Below are 15416 nucleotides of genomic sequence, written 5' to 3'. Positions count from 1 at the left end.
AGAACCTTATAGATTGCCATTAGGAGTTTCACACTTACCCGTGCCCTGCATCTATATGAATTTTTAACTATTACATAGAATGTCAAGAGAACAGAGTTCAATAAAACCAACAACCTCCAAACCAGTGGACAATAAGGCACTGAGGGACCAGGCGATAGATAGAGCAATCAGTTTATTCCCAACATGCAACGCGTTTCGTGCAAATGCGTTTCATCAGGCATATGGACTGGGATTACATTTAGAAGATCACCTAACCTTCGTAATTTGTTAGCCCCCAGCAGGTTAAGACATTACCCTATTACCTCTACACCTGCTATCAAGTGTGGAATGCAGTGTTCCAATAAGTCGCGTTGTCTTTGTTGTGAGATGGTGTGCACTGATATTTCTTTTAAATCAGCATTACTAACGATGTGTTTTTTATTAATCCCTTAAGGACTCAGGGTTTTTCAGTTTTTGCACTTTCGTTTTTTCCTCCTTACCTTTTAAAAATCATAACCCATTCAATTTTTCACCTAAAAATCCATATTATAGCTTATTTTTTGCGTCACCAATTCTACTTTGCAGTGACATTAGTCATTTTACCCAAAAATTCACGACGAAACGGAAAAAAAAATCATTGTGCGACAAAATTGACGAAAAAATGCAATTTTGTAACTTTGGGGGCTTCTGTTTCTACGCAGTGCATATTTCTGTAAAAATGACATGTTATCATTATTCTGTAGGTCCATACGGTTAAAATGATACCCTACTTATATAGGTTTGATTTTGTCGTGCAGGAAAATGTATACGTTTAAAAATGTAATCTTCTGACCCCTATAACTTTTAAATTTTTCCATGTACAGGGCGGTATGAGGACTAATTTCTTGCACCGTGATCTGAAGTTTTTATTGGTATGATTTTTGTTTTGATCTGACTTTTTGATCACTTTTTATACATTTTTTAATGGTATAAAAAGTGACCAAAAATCCGCTTTTCTGGACTTTGGAATTTTTTTGCACGTACGCCATTGACCGTGCGGTTTAATTAATGATATATTTTTATAGTTTGGACATTTACGCACGTGGCGATACCACATTTGTTTATTTTTTATTTTATTTACACTGTTATTTTTTTTATGGGAAAAGGGGGGTGATTCAAACTTTTATTAGGGAAGGGGTTAAATGACCTTTATTAACGCTTTTTTTAAACTTTTTTTTGCAGTGTTATAGGTCCCATAGGGACCTATAACACTGCACACACTGATCTCTCATGCTGATCACTGGCGTGTATTAACACACCTGTGATCAGTATTATTGGCGCTTGACTGCTCCTGCCTGGATCTCAGGCACGGAGCAGTCATTCGTCGATCGGACACCGAGGAGGCAGGTAAGGGCCCTCCCGGTGTCCTATAAGCTGTTCGGGAAGCCGCGATTTCACCGCGGCGGTCCTGAACAGCCTGACTGACTAGCCGGGATAGTTTCACTTTCACTTTAGAAGCGGCGGTCAGCTTTGACCGCAGCTTGTAAAGGTTTAATACGGCACATTGCCGCGATCGGCGATGTGTGGTATTAGCCACGGGTCCCGGCCGTTGATGAGCGCCAGGACCGACGCGATGTGATGCAGGGTCGCAGCGCGACCCCGCTTCATATCGCGGGAGCCGGCGCAGGACGTAAATATACGTCCTGCGTCGTTAAGGGGTTAAGAGTTTATTTAATTGTGAGAGTTCCTTTGTAATTTATCTATTGACCTGTGATTGCCATCTTCAGTATGTCGGGCGCACTGTGCAGCCAGTACGGGCTCATATGAATAAGCATCGATCCAACATAAAAAATGGATTCATGCTGCACAGTGTGTCCTGCCACTTTGCTACGCTTCATAATAGGGATACAGCTAGTTTGAAATTGATGATATTGGAAATGATTCCCAATACTGTTCAAAATAGATAACAAAAACGTATTAATCGGGAATCTTATTGGATATTTAAATTATGCACTTTATTCCCAAATGGACTCAACAAAGCACTTGCTTATTGAAAACACTCGCTGATTGTTACTATATGTATTATTTTTGTTTGATCTTTTGTAGTTGTGTACTTTTGTATCTTTGTAATTTTGGTGTTTTTTTTATATACATTCCCCTTTTTTGTATGTCTACATGTATTAATTCCTATGTATCATGCACTTTCTAGTGAGTGCAATTATATTTATGCACTGTTTGCACATTAGTATGTCTTTTATTGATATGCTATTGCGGTGTTGTTCTTTAGGCACTTGTCAGGCCCAAGGCCTGATTATTAAAATCCTATATGTGTATTATAAATTATAACTGTGTGTGATGGATCATCCAAGACATGGGTGAGAGGTCACTCAGACGGTGTATCCTTCTTGTGAATTGCATTTTATTGGGGGTCTGGCTGTTTGTTTACATCTCTTTTGAACTCATGCACTCTGGTCCCATCATATAATCAAACAGATAAGGGGTGAGGAAGAGAGAAGACCCCCTGGTCGGATCAGAGGGGAGGGGGGAATGGAGTCTCCCTCCTAAGAAAGCAGATATGATATTTAAAACAATGCTAGACTCAAAGTAGGGTGTTCAATGCTGTGCAACAAGCTGACAAGACCATCCTAAGAACAGCTGGAACTCACTCTCATGGACTTCTATATCATTATGCTGTAAGAACTTCATCTTTTGTTTTCTGAACTTGCCTTGCTAAACTCTTTCATATTTTTGTAACTGTATGTCATTTGTTTATTTTTATGCATAGCACTGTGATACCGTTTATCAGATTAAATGTTTAATTAATCAGCTCTGGTCTTTGATCTCTAAATATAGGAGCTCACCTTTCTGAAGGCAGCTCTGGTGGAAACACGTTTAATTAAGGGTTAATTTGGTGACTTGCTGGGACTTGTAGTGGATACCCAGAGGTCTGGCGGCTTTAACCCTTGCACCATCACACTCTCTCTAGCGTCTTGGCTGGACCGATAGGGTGTGATCGTGACAACTGGTGGAAGCGTCGGGATATATTTAGAGATTTTTAGTGCTTGCTGGATTTTACCTGTAAGGAAATCTTAGCACTAAAAAGAAATTGCATACATATTCTTGTGTGTAAATTCCAAAGACAGAGCTCAGTGCTGGTTTAAAAGACATACAAAAAGAGTGCAAGACAGTTCTGTCCTCCCCATCTCCTGTTTTACCTCCTCTGTCTACTCCCGGAAATATGGAGGCATATCGCAAGCAGTCCAAGCCTGCACTGGAGCTAATGTGCCAAGAAAAGGACATCCCTACTGCAGGAAAGAACAAGGAACAACTTATTGCTGATCTTGTGGAGTATGATGCCCGTGCAGAAGAGCTGAGTGACATGAGACAAAGTCCTACAGCTGGAACTGCCATCCAAGGACTGATATCTCCTGGGGAATACAACATTACTCCCCATCAGGACAGTACTCCACTTGAGGCCTTGGACTCTTATATGCGGACTGCCTTACAACACCTTGGGAATGTGGATGCCAATATGAAACTCCAACTGCTTCTCCAGTACCAAACTGCAGAGAGAGAGGCATGAGCCGCAGAGAGAGAGGCGGCAGAGAGAGAGGCCCAGCGGAGGCATGAACTGGAGGTTCTGAGGCTGAGAGGGGATGCTTTATCTGCACGCAGTGATATGCAGGATCAAGGAGACCACAAACCTCGCTTGGAACATTTCCCTATGTTGGAGAAAGATGGTGATCTGGATGTGTTCCTGAGGGGATTTGAAAAGGTTTGTCGGCAGTTCCATCTACCTAAGGAACAGTGGGGACGATATCTAACCCCACGGCTGGGAATATGGATGCCAATATGAAACTCCAACTGCTTCTCCAGTACCAAACTGCAGAGAGAGGCACGAGCCGCAGAGAGAGAGGCCCAGGCACGAGCAGCAGAGAGAGAGGCGGCAGAGAGAGAGAGGCCCAGCGGAGGCATGAACTGGAGGTTCTGAGGCTTAGAGGGGATGCTTTATCTGCACGCAGTGATGTGCAGGATCAAGGAGACCACAAACCTCGCTTGGAACATTTCCCCATGTTGGAGAAAGAGGGTGATCTGGATATGTTCCTGAGGGGATTTGAAAAGGTTTGCCGGCAGTTCCATCTACCTAAGGAACAGTGGGGACGATATCTAACCCCTCGGCTGCGAGGGAAAGCTCTGGATGTGTTTGCTTCGCTTCCCTCTGAAAGTGACCAGGACTATGAGGCAATAAAATCTGCCCTGCTAAAAAGTTTTAATCTGACTCCAGAGGCTTATCGGAAAAGATTTAGGACTTTGCAACAAAGCGCCACAGAAAGCTGCACTGAACATGCAGGTCAGCTAAGGACTGCATTCAGGCAATGGACTGGGGGCCTACAAGTCACTACCTATGAGGCCCTGGAGGACTTGATGGTCCTGGATCAGTTTCTCCAAACATGGAGCTTTGAAGCCAGAGAGTGGATTTTGGACCGCAAGCCCAAGACAGCCATGGAAGCAGCAGAACTAGGAGAGGACTTTGCCAACAACCGGGCGCCAGCAGCAAAGCGTGGATCTGCACAAGCTGGAGCAAGTACCTGGAGGGGAGCCACACAACCACAAAACACCACCAGGTCAGCCGGGAAATTCTTGCCATCATTCCAAAAAGCAACAGGAGCCACATTGGGTAAGGGGGACACCCGCCGGTTACAGATGCAACAATATTGGGCACCTGAGTGCCACTTGCCCCAACAAAAAGAATTCTCCACCAGTAGCTGGAGGACACACAGCTGTTCTTCTGGTCTCCGGAGCGGTGGAGAAAAGAGCGGATAACCTGCAGAGTGTAACTGTGGGTGACCGGGTGACAGTGGGTTTGCGAGATTCTGGAGCCTCCTTTACCTTGGTGCAGCCTGAAGTGGTGGATACAGAGGACATCATCCCTGGAAGAACCATGGCTTTAAAAGGAATTGGAGGTGTGCGGCCTGCTGTGCCCATGGCCCGTGTGTACCTGGATTGGGGTACAGGCAAGGGTTTGCGGGAGGTGGGGGTCTCTGAGGACATCCCTGTTAATGTTCTGCTGGGGAATGATTTGGGTCGGATGCTCTGTCATTATGCTCCAGAGGACACTACCTGCACACCGGATGGGCTAGAAGAGATCCCTGTTCATTCTGAGGTACTGTGCGAGACTTTGGGAGACACTGCGAAATGTGGAAACTGGGAGGGAGTGCAGGGGATTGATAATTGTTTACCTGTGACTGAACCAGTAATGTTTTCCAAAAGTGGAATGGGATGTATTGTAAAATGTGGTGACAATGCATTGCCAATGCCAAAACCTAGTGGAGATGGGCTAGGGGGAGGGGTTGGTGTGCCCCTGGTGACATGTAAGGATGAGGGACCAGCAGTGAATGATATGTCCCAATCCTGTGAGCCTAAGGAGGAGGAGGGAAGGAGTGATAGCCCTGTGTATGATGCCTGTATTGTTATGTCTGGAACTGAGGGGGAGTAAGGTAAACCCCAAGGAGGCATTCCAATGGTGGCAGTGGTAACGCGTCAGCAGCATGCCAGGGCTGCAGCTTTAAAAAGGAAGGGGGGATGGTGATGCAAGGGGCAAGCTGTGTGACTTGCAAGCCCCAGCAGAGGAAGGTGGAGATGCTAGTTCACCTGGGGGAAATGTGCTCCCTGATACGAGATGGGGGGAGGGAAATTAGCATTTCCGGGAAGCTCTGCGCAGTGACCCTTCCCTTGAAGGGCTGAGACAACGTGCTGAACATACAGGTGTTAACACAGATGGGCATCGGGTATATTGGGAAAATGATATCTTGTACTGGGAGTCTCTTTCCAAAGGCATGCTAGGGGCCCAGGAGAGAGAAAGGCCGTTAGTGGTTCCTAGGCAGTACAGGAAAGGGCTGCTGAGGTTGGCCCATGAGACCCCCCCTGGCAGGACATTTGGGAGTGGCCTATGCAGTCATAGAGAAGGAATGTCTAGCTGTGGTTTGGGCTTTGCAAAAATTACAGCCATACCTGCATGGCAGGGATTTTACTGTCATAACTGATCACAACCCTCTACATTGGTTGAACAGAGTGTCCGGTAACAATGGAACCTTGAAACAAATGCTAAAAACATTTGTAGAATCGGAGGGCAGAGACTGGGAAAAGTATTTACACCATTTGTTGTTTGCTTACAGGGAGGTACCTCAAGAGCCTACAGGTTTCTTGCCCTTTGAGTTATTATATGGTCCCAAAGTGCAGGGACCCCGAGATTTAGTTAGGGAAGAATGGGAAGGGGGGCTACCTGAGACTTCAGTGGTGGAGTATGTTCTGAGATTCAGGGACAGGATGCAGGCATTGACTAGGCTGGTACAGGACAACCTCATAGCTGCACAGTCCAGGCAGAAGTACTGGTATGACCACAATGCAAGGGACCGGGTATATGAAGTGGGACAGAAGGTAATGGTTCTGAACCCCATCAGGCAGAATAAGTTGCAGGCTGCCTGGGAGGGTTCCTTCCCCATTTTGCAGTGCCTAGAACCCACCACATATGTAGTTGCCCTTGATGAGAAAGGTCAGAGGCAGAGACAGTACCACATTAATATGGCATACTATGACCCTGAGAAAGTGATACTCAGTGTATGTAGTGCACCAGAGGAAGGGCTGGGTAGTGATCCCCTACTAGACCTAGTGGAGGAAGCTAAGAGCCAGGGATCCCTTCAGAATGTAGAGATCAATCCACAGCTCTAAGCTGCAAAAAAAAAAGGCATCTAAATGAGGAAATAGGCCCCTTCAGTGCCATCTTTGCCTGGAAATGCAGGGCCTGTGGTGTCACGAAAAGAAATAGACGGTTAATGGAGACAGATCTATCAGCCTGGCAAGGCAAGATCTCTCTGTCCCCATCTTAAGGGGGAGGTGTCAGGCCCAAGGCCTGATTATTAAAATCCTATATGTGTATTATAAATTATAACTGTGTTTGATGGATCTTCCAAGACATGGGTGAGAGGTCATTCAGACGGTGTATCCTTCTTGTGAATTGCATTTTATTGGGAGTCTGGCTGTTTGTTTACATCTTCTTTGAAGTCATGCACTCTGGTCCCATCATATAATCAAACAGATAAGGGGTCAGGAAGAGAGAAGACCCCCTGGTGGGATAAGAGGGGAGGGGGGAATGCAGTCTCCCTCCCAAGAAAGCAGATATGATATTTAAAACAATGCTAGACTCAAAGTAGGGTGTTCAATGCTGTGCAACAAGCTGACAAGACCATCCTAACAACAGCTGAAACTCACTCTCATGGACTGCTATATCATCATGCTGTAAGAACTTAATCTTTTGTTTTCTGAACTTGCCTTACTAAACTCTTTCATATTTTTGTAACTGTATGTCATTTGTTTATTTTTATGCATAGCACTGTGATACCTTTTATCAGATTAAATGTTTAATTAATCAGCTCTGGTCTTTGATCTCTAAATATAGGAGCTCACCTTTCTGAAGGCAGCTCTGGTGGAAACACGTTTATCTAAGGGTTAATTTGGTGACTTGCTGGGACTTGTAGTGGATACCCAGAGGTCTGGCGGCTTTAACCCTTGCACCATCACACTCTCTCTAGCGTCTTAGCTGGACCGATAGGGTGTGATTGTGACAGCACTTTAGGGGTTAATACCCATTGTGAGTTCTGTACCTTGTGACTTCCTTGGTGAATGATTGTTCTGACACCAAGGGGTTAACCTATTTACTTGGAGTGTGTATATATACTGCTTCCTGTTCCCCCTGTCCATATGCCTGATGAAGCGCATTTGCGCGAAACGCGTTGCATGTTGGGAATAAACTGATTGCTCTATCTATCGCCTGGTCCCTCAGCGCCTTATTGTCCACTGGTTTGGAGGTCATTGGTTTTATTGCATTTTATTGTGGAGTGGCAGCAGAGGGTTCCACATATACACTTTTCTCCAAGTTGTGCTGGCCTTTGCACAACAGACATTGGTAAGCACATTCTTTACCATCTACGTTTCCTTTGTCATTGTTTATCGGCACCATGGAGCACTCCTCTTTGTCGCTTTTGAAGTGAACAGAGTTGTTAGAGACAAAGGCCAAGATTTACTAGCACCAGTTTTTACAAAGATGCCACATTAGGGTTTTGGGTTTTCAGTTCAAAAGAAATTTTATTTATTTGCTTGTTGCTTAGTGTATTTAAATGGTCTTTCTCAGCACACAAAATTGACAGATTACGCCATGCATGTCAGTGATGTGAAAACAGACCAATTTAAAATTGATCAGATGAGTGCAAAGTCCATGTGCCAGACTCTGGAGGTAAATCCATCACAAATTTATTAAAAGAACAGAAAACACCAGGGCCACTCCCCTTTAACATGATTTTATGGAGAGTTGATGAGGTTGGCACAAGTTCATTGAAAAACCGATGGGAACTCTTGATAAATTCAATGGGTCAAGAATCCATTGGAAAGCCCATGTAAATCTAGACCAATAATTTTGGAATGTGCATTTGCAAAAAACCTACCTTTTACTCAAAATTTACAAACCTGTGACTGCATTTACCTCCAGAAATTTGGGCTGATGTTTGGTAAGGTATTCACACTGCAAAGTTTCTTTAGTCATGTTACTTCCTGCTACGTGAAGAAAACACCATCACGGTAGCTTTGTTTCCCTAATACACTAGATACTCAACATGGTAAAATTGTTATAGATTATCAGTGACCAAATGTTCTCTTCACCTACCAGGAACTTAGACATAACAGATAAAAACAACATATCACATCTTAGTTTTATAGATCCATGTTTGAGACATAGTTAAAAGAGAAATGTTGTCTACGCATTAAATGTTCTGAGTTTGAGTGGAGTCAATGGAATCCATTTGAAATACAAATTGAAATGTATGAGTGTGCTCAGTTGTGTATGCCAGTTTCTTACATACAAGTGGTCCTTGTCAGTCATGGCCATGACATTTTTGTGGGTATAGTCATGTTCACAAGGACACTTGTATGTAAATAACAGGTAGCAATGATTCACAGTAAATCACTGTAATGATACTGAATTAAAGTGAACCTGTCATATTGAAAATACAGGCCAATCTGTAGACAGCATGTTATAGGGCAGAGCTGAGCAGGTTGATATAAAGTTTTGGTTCCAGGATAATTTGTCCATTCTGCATGTAAATCTCTTCTTATTCTAGCTAAATAGTCAAGTGGGTGGTCCTACTCAGTGATTGACAACTATATGTATATATATGTATAGCTCACAGCCTACCTATGGTATTAAATGATCTGTGCAACTTGATGGGTTATAGTTTACTATTCTTAATAGCAGACTAAACATGAGAAAGATGCTATGTCTGAATGTTCACTTTAAATGTGTAAACCATCCCAATCCTGTGCTTACAGGTTAGAACTGACTGGAAACCAGATATATATGTAATAAATACACTGCTCTTACATGTTCAGGGATCCCAATATTTTCACAAAAATACCAAATGTTTAAGCTACTCATAAATAAAAGTCAAGCACAGACATATTATTTAAAATTATTATCATGACATACAGCAAAACACATTTGTAATGATCCAGTGGTGTGTATATAGTGAATGGGGGTCAAGTGTATATATCACCTGTACAATTTCTATTAAGAAATAAACTTCTCACTTGATCAAATATGTCATCGAAAGTAGGACGTCTGTCCGGCACTTCATTCCAGCACTGTTTCATGAGCACAATGCACTCCATAGGAGCATGGTCAGGAGACACCACAGGGCGGCACAAAGGAGGGGGCTTTTTAATTTTGGGAATGATTTCTGAAATACAGAAAGTAATGGTATTTACATTTGTTTTTAAATCTACTTGATATCTATTTACTATGTTTTACAGTTAAAGATCACAAAGAATAAAAAGCACACAAAACTTACGGTACTTTGATCGTTACAGACGTGTTTTACCAAGCATGCTTTTGTATTATTGTTTATATGTTTTACATAAATTGCAAATAGTTTTTTACATTTTTTTTTATGTTTGAACTTTTTCTTAATTTATGTTAGTCCTACTAGAGGAGTTTACTATGATATTGCTTGCAATACTACAGTGTATTACGGCATTGCATTGCGCCCTGCTCTGGCAGGGTCTTATAGGCGTTTTAAGGTGGTGGACCTGGGCCCTTCATTATGCTCCTGACTGCTGTTACAACCCCTCAGTCCCCTAAGTTCCTGACCGCCTTCTCCCTATCTAACTACTTAGAAACATTAAGCAAGTCAGATATTTCAGACTTTGAGGAAAATTTACTACAGGCTTTATGCTGGTGCTGAATGTTTTGGTAAGGGAGGTAAGGGATTCCCCAAGGTTATCTGTAAACTATTGACAAGCAGACAGGTCAGAAGTTTTGATTGGTCAGGGTCTTAGCGCTAAGATCCAGACTGATCTCTAGAAATAGATATGCACCTCTTATGGAAAAATTGCTGTTTTTTCATCTATAGGGGTGTAAGAGTGCCATGATCTGTAGTTGTTAAATGGGCACTCTCATTAAAACTATTTTTTCCTATTGCACTCCTTCTTGTGTGCAGCCTTATCCAATCAGAGCTCACCTCACACACTGAACTGATATGGGCAGGGTGTAGCAGAGTGAGGGAGGAAGTTCTCCCCTGTATGGCTTCAGATGATGTCGAGCCTGCTGGGAAACACCCATTCCCAGTCTGTGAATCTGACTGAGACTGAGCAGAAAATATGGAGCAATATCAAGGTAGGAAACTAACAAATAATACAAACAAAGGCAGGGGGGGGGGTTGTCATGATGGGGGCAGTGAACTGGGAGGATTATAAAATGTAACAAGATCATGAGAGGTACTCTTTAATGACACCATTTTAGTTTTTACTTGGACTTTGAATGATTTTTGTAATTTTTTTTTTTTTTACTGATATAAGATGTAACCATAGTCATACGTGTGCAGGATTAATAACATTATATTCTAATAGTTATGACAATTTAGCAGGTGGCAATACCGAATATGTTTTCTTTATTTGAAAAATTGAAAAAGGGAGGGGGGTGATAATAATTTGTATTGCAAAAGGTTTAAAAATGTGTTTAATGTGAAATTTTATAAGCAATCTTTTCTATGTCACCGCATGAATTAGTTTAATTAGTGATCTGCTAATAAAGCCTGCATGAGACACACTCTATTAGCAAATTTATTATGGCCGGCACATAGGCCTAGTAAAGGCCAGGGGCTGCCATACTAACCAATCAACACCCACAATAACATTGACAACCGGCAGGTGCAGCACCTGTATTGATCACAGGATTTAAAGGGTTAAATTACCTACATCAGCATGATCCCTGATTTCAGTAATTATCAGTGGATGTTTGCTGCCCCTGATGAGCCTTCTCCATCCTTCTATTTGTGACCACCAACATATATACCTATATGGCAGTCGTGAAAGTTTAACAACCATGAGCAACTGTGTGTGTGTGCAAAAGGTCAGCAGTGAACTTTGGCAGTAAAATATAAAAGGTTAACCACTAACAATATAAAACCTTGGAAGATCAGATGATAAACATTAATCCCCATCAGCATGTTACTCATAATGTATTTACCTTCAGGAGTTTGTTCCAAAGTACAAAATGGAGGCCCACGCACCACTACCTCCTGCATAATTATGGAAAAGCTATAAACATCTCCAGTAAATGTACCATGTAAAGCTGCATGTGGATCCCTCAGTAACTCTGGAGCTGTCCAGAGTAGTTCTGTAAGAATACGGTTAATATATAAAATGTTAGGCTGGAAGGCTAACAAAGGAATTGCTAGTATAGAATGTTAAGTTTACATAGCAAAGGCAGTAGTTGTAATATGAGTACCATTTTTAAGAGAACACCATCAGGCAAAACGTGTCTGTTATTTTGAATGCAATTCAAAGTGAACTAGTATTTATCACAAAATATCATTAAACAAACCTTTACAATATAGGAAATAACAAAATACTCAATGTCACGATCACACCCTATCGGTCCAGCCAAGACGCTAGAGAGAGTGTGATGGTGCAAGGGTTAAGGCCACCAGACCTCTGGGTATCCACTACTAGTCCCAGCAAGTCACCAAATTAACCCTTAGATAAACATGTTTTACCAGAGCTGCCTTCAGAAAGGTGAGCTCATATATTTAGAGATCAAAGACCAGAGCTGATTAATAAAACATTTAAGCTGATAAAAGTTATCACAGTGCTAAATATATAAAAATACAGGAACAAATGACATACAGGTACAAAAATATATAAAAGAGTTTTGCAAGGCAAGTTCAGAAAACAAAAGATGAAGTTCTTACAGCATGATGGTGTCAGTCCATGAGAGTCCTGTTCTTAGGATGGTCTTGTCAGCTTGTGGCACAGCCTTTGAACGCCCTCTGAGTCTAGCATTGTTAAATATTATATATCTGCCTTTTTGGAAGGGAGACTCCATTCCCCCCTCCTCTCTGATCCCACCAGGGGGTCTTATCTCTTCCTGGCCCCTTATCTGTTTGATTATATGATGGGACCAGAGTGCATGACTTCAAAAAAGCCTTTGACTTCAAAGGAGATGTAAACAAACAGCAAGACCCCCCAATAAAATTTAATACACAAAAACACAGTCTGAATGACCTCACACCCATGGCTTGGATAATACATCACACAGTTATAATTATAATACACATATAGGATTTTAATAATCAGGCCTTGGGCCTGACACCTCCCCCTTAAGATGGGGACAAAGAGATCTTGCCTTGCCAGGCTGATAGATCTGTCTCCCTTAACCATCTATTTATTTTCTTGACACCACAGGCCCTGCATTCCCAGGCAAAGATGGCACTGAAGGGCCTAGTACCTGATTAAGCTGCCTCCTCCTTTCATCTGAGAGCTGTGGATTGATCTCCACATCCTGAAGGGATCCCTGGCTCTTAGCTTCCTCCACTAGGTCTAGTAGGGGATCACTACCCAGCCCTTCCTCTGGTGCACTACATACACTGAGTACCACCTTCTCAGGGTCATAGTATGCCATATTAATGTGGTACTGTCTCTGCCTCTGACCTTTCTCATCAAGGGCAACTACATATGTGGTGGGTTCTAGGCGCTGCAGAATGGGGAAGGGACCCTCCCAGGCAGCCTACAACTTATTCTGCCTGATGGGGTTCAGAACCATTACCTTCTGTCCCACTTCATAGACCCGGTCCCTTGCATTGTGATCATACCAGTATTTCTGCCTGGACTGTGCTGCTGTGAGGTTGTCATGTGCCAACCCAGTCAATGTCTGCATCCTGTCCCTGAATCTGTGAACATACTCCACCACAGAAGTCTCAGGGGCAGGTAGCCCGCCCTTCCCATTCTTCCCTAACTAAATCTTGGGGCCCCCGCACTTTGTGACCATATAATAACTCAAAGGGCAAGAAACCTGTAGGCTCTTGGGGTACCTCCCTGTAAGCAAATAACAGATGGGGTAAATATTTTTCCCAGTCTCTGCCCTCCGATTCTACAAATGTTTTTAGCATTTGTTTCAAGGTGCCATTGTTACCGGACACTCTGTCCAACCAATGTAGAGGGTTGTGATCAGTTATGACAGTAAAATCCCTGCCATACAGGTATGGCTGTAATTTTTGCAAAGCCCAGACCACAGCTAGACATTCCTTCTCTATGACAGCATAGGCCACTCCCAAATGTCCTACCAGGGGGGTCTCATGGGCCAACCTCAGCAGCCCTTTCCTGTACTGCCTAGAAACCACTAACTGCCTATCTCTCTCCTGGGCCCCTAGCATGCCTTTGGAAAGGGACTCCCAGTACAAGATATCATTTTCCCAATATACCCGATGCCTATCTGTGTCAATACCTGTATGTTCAGCACGTTGTCTTCAAGGGAAGGGTCACTGCGCAGACCTTCCTGGAAATGCTCATTTCCCTCCCCCATTTCATGGTATCAGGGAGCACAATTCCCCCAGGTGAACTAGCATCTCCACCTTCCTCAGCTGGGGCTTGCAAGTCACACAGCTTGCCCCTTGCATCACCATCCTCCCTTCTTTTTAAAGCTGCAGCCCTGGCACGCTGCTGGCGCGTTACCACTGCCACCATTGGTATGCCTCCCTGGGGTTTACCTTACCCTCTCTCTCAGTTCCAGACATAACAATACAGGCATCATACACAGGGCTATCACTCCTTCCCTCCTCCTCCTTAGGCTCACAGAATTGGGACATATCACTCACTGCTGGTCCCTCATCCTTACATGTCACCAGGGGCACACCAACCCCTCCCCCTAGCCCATCTCCACTAGGTTTTGGCATTGGCAATGCATTGTCACCACATTTTACAATACACCCCATTTCACTTTTGGAAAACATTACTGGTTCAGTCACAGGTAAACAATTCTCAATCCCCTGCACCCCCTCCCAGTTAACACATTTCGCAGTGTCTCCCAAAGTCTCGCACAGTACCTCAGAATGAACAGGGCTCTCTCCTAGCCCATCCGTTGTGCAGGTTGTGTCCTCTGGAGCATAATGACAGAGCATCCGACCCAAATCATTCCCCAGCAGAACATTAACAGGGATGTCCTCAGAGACCCCCACCTCCCGCAAACCCTTGCCTGTACCCCAATCCAGGTACACAGCAGGCCGCACGCCTCCAATTCCTTTTAAAGCCATGGTTCTTCCAGGGATGATGTCCTCTCTGTCCACCACTTCAGGCTGCACCAAGGTAAAGGAGGCTCCAGAATCTCGCAAACCCACTGTCACCCGGTCACCCACAGTTACACTCTGCAGGTTATTCGCTCTTTCCTCCACCGCTCCGGACACCAGAAGAACAGCTGTGTGTCCTCCAGCTACTGGTGGAGAATTCTTTTTGTTGGGGCAAGTGGCACTCAGGTTCCCAATATTGTTGCATCTGTAACATCGGCGGGTGTCCCCCTGACCCAATGTGGCTCCTGTTGCTTTTGGGAATGATGGCAAGAATTTCCCGGCTGACCTGGTGGTGTTTTGTGGTTGTGTGGCTCTCCTCCAGGTACTTGTTCCAGCTTGTGCAGATCCACGCTTTGCTGCTGGCGCCCGGTTGTTGGCAAAGTCCTCTCCTAGTTCTGCTGCTTCCATGGCTGTCTTGGGCTTGCGGTCCAAAATCCACTCTCTGGCTTCAAAGCTCCGTGTTTGGAGAAACTGATCCAGGACCATCAAGTCATCCAGGGCCTCATAGGTAGTGACTTGTAGGCCCCCAGTCCATTGCCTGAATGCAGTCCTTAGCTGACCTGCATGTTCAGTGCAGCTTTCTGTGGCGCTTTGTTGAAAAGTCCAAATTTTTTTCCGATAAGCCTCTGGAGTCAGATTGAAACTTTTGAGCAGGGCAGATTTTATTGCCTCATAGTCCTGGTCACTCTCAGAGGAAAGAGAAGCAAACACATCCAGAGCTTTTCCTCGCAACCGTGGGGTAGATGGAACTGCCGGCAATCCTTTTCAAATCCCCTCAGGAACACATCCAGA

At 43.9% G+C, this 15416-nt stretch overlaps 1 protein-coding gene across 9 annotated transcripts in view; it reads right to left on the bottom strand.

The window, feature by feature from the left end:
• The window catches only part of GUCY2F (guanylate cyclase 2F, retinal), a 230653-nt gene that overhangs the window by 59309 nt on the left and 155928 nt on the right, over positions 1-15416 (bottom strand). For all 9 annotated transcript variants that reach the window (XR_008847695.1, XM_056538849.1, XM_056538845.1 and 6 more), the window contains 2 exons: positions 11531-11680; positions 9595-9743 (listed from right to left, as the gene is read on the bottom strand). Coding sequence is in view for 8 of the 9 variants with exons in the window: in XM_056538849.1 (XP_056394824.1) it covers positions 9595-9743; positions 11531-11680 (299 nt within the window). In the remaining variant the exon portion in view is untranslated. The remainder of the gene's footprint in view (positions 1-9594; positions 9744-11530; positions 11681-15416) is intronic.

Source organism: Hyla sarda, chromosome 9, assembly GCF_029499605.1.
Source record: "Hyla sarda isolate aHylSar1 chromosome 9, aHylSar1.hap1, whole genome shotgun sequence".
NCBI classification, from domain to species: domain Eukaryota; kingdom Metazoa; phylum Chordata; class Amphibia; order Anura; family Hylidae; genus Hyla; species Hyla sarda.
Note: the sequence above shows the minus strand (reverse complement) of the source record. Positions and strands in the feature narration are given on the sequence as shown.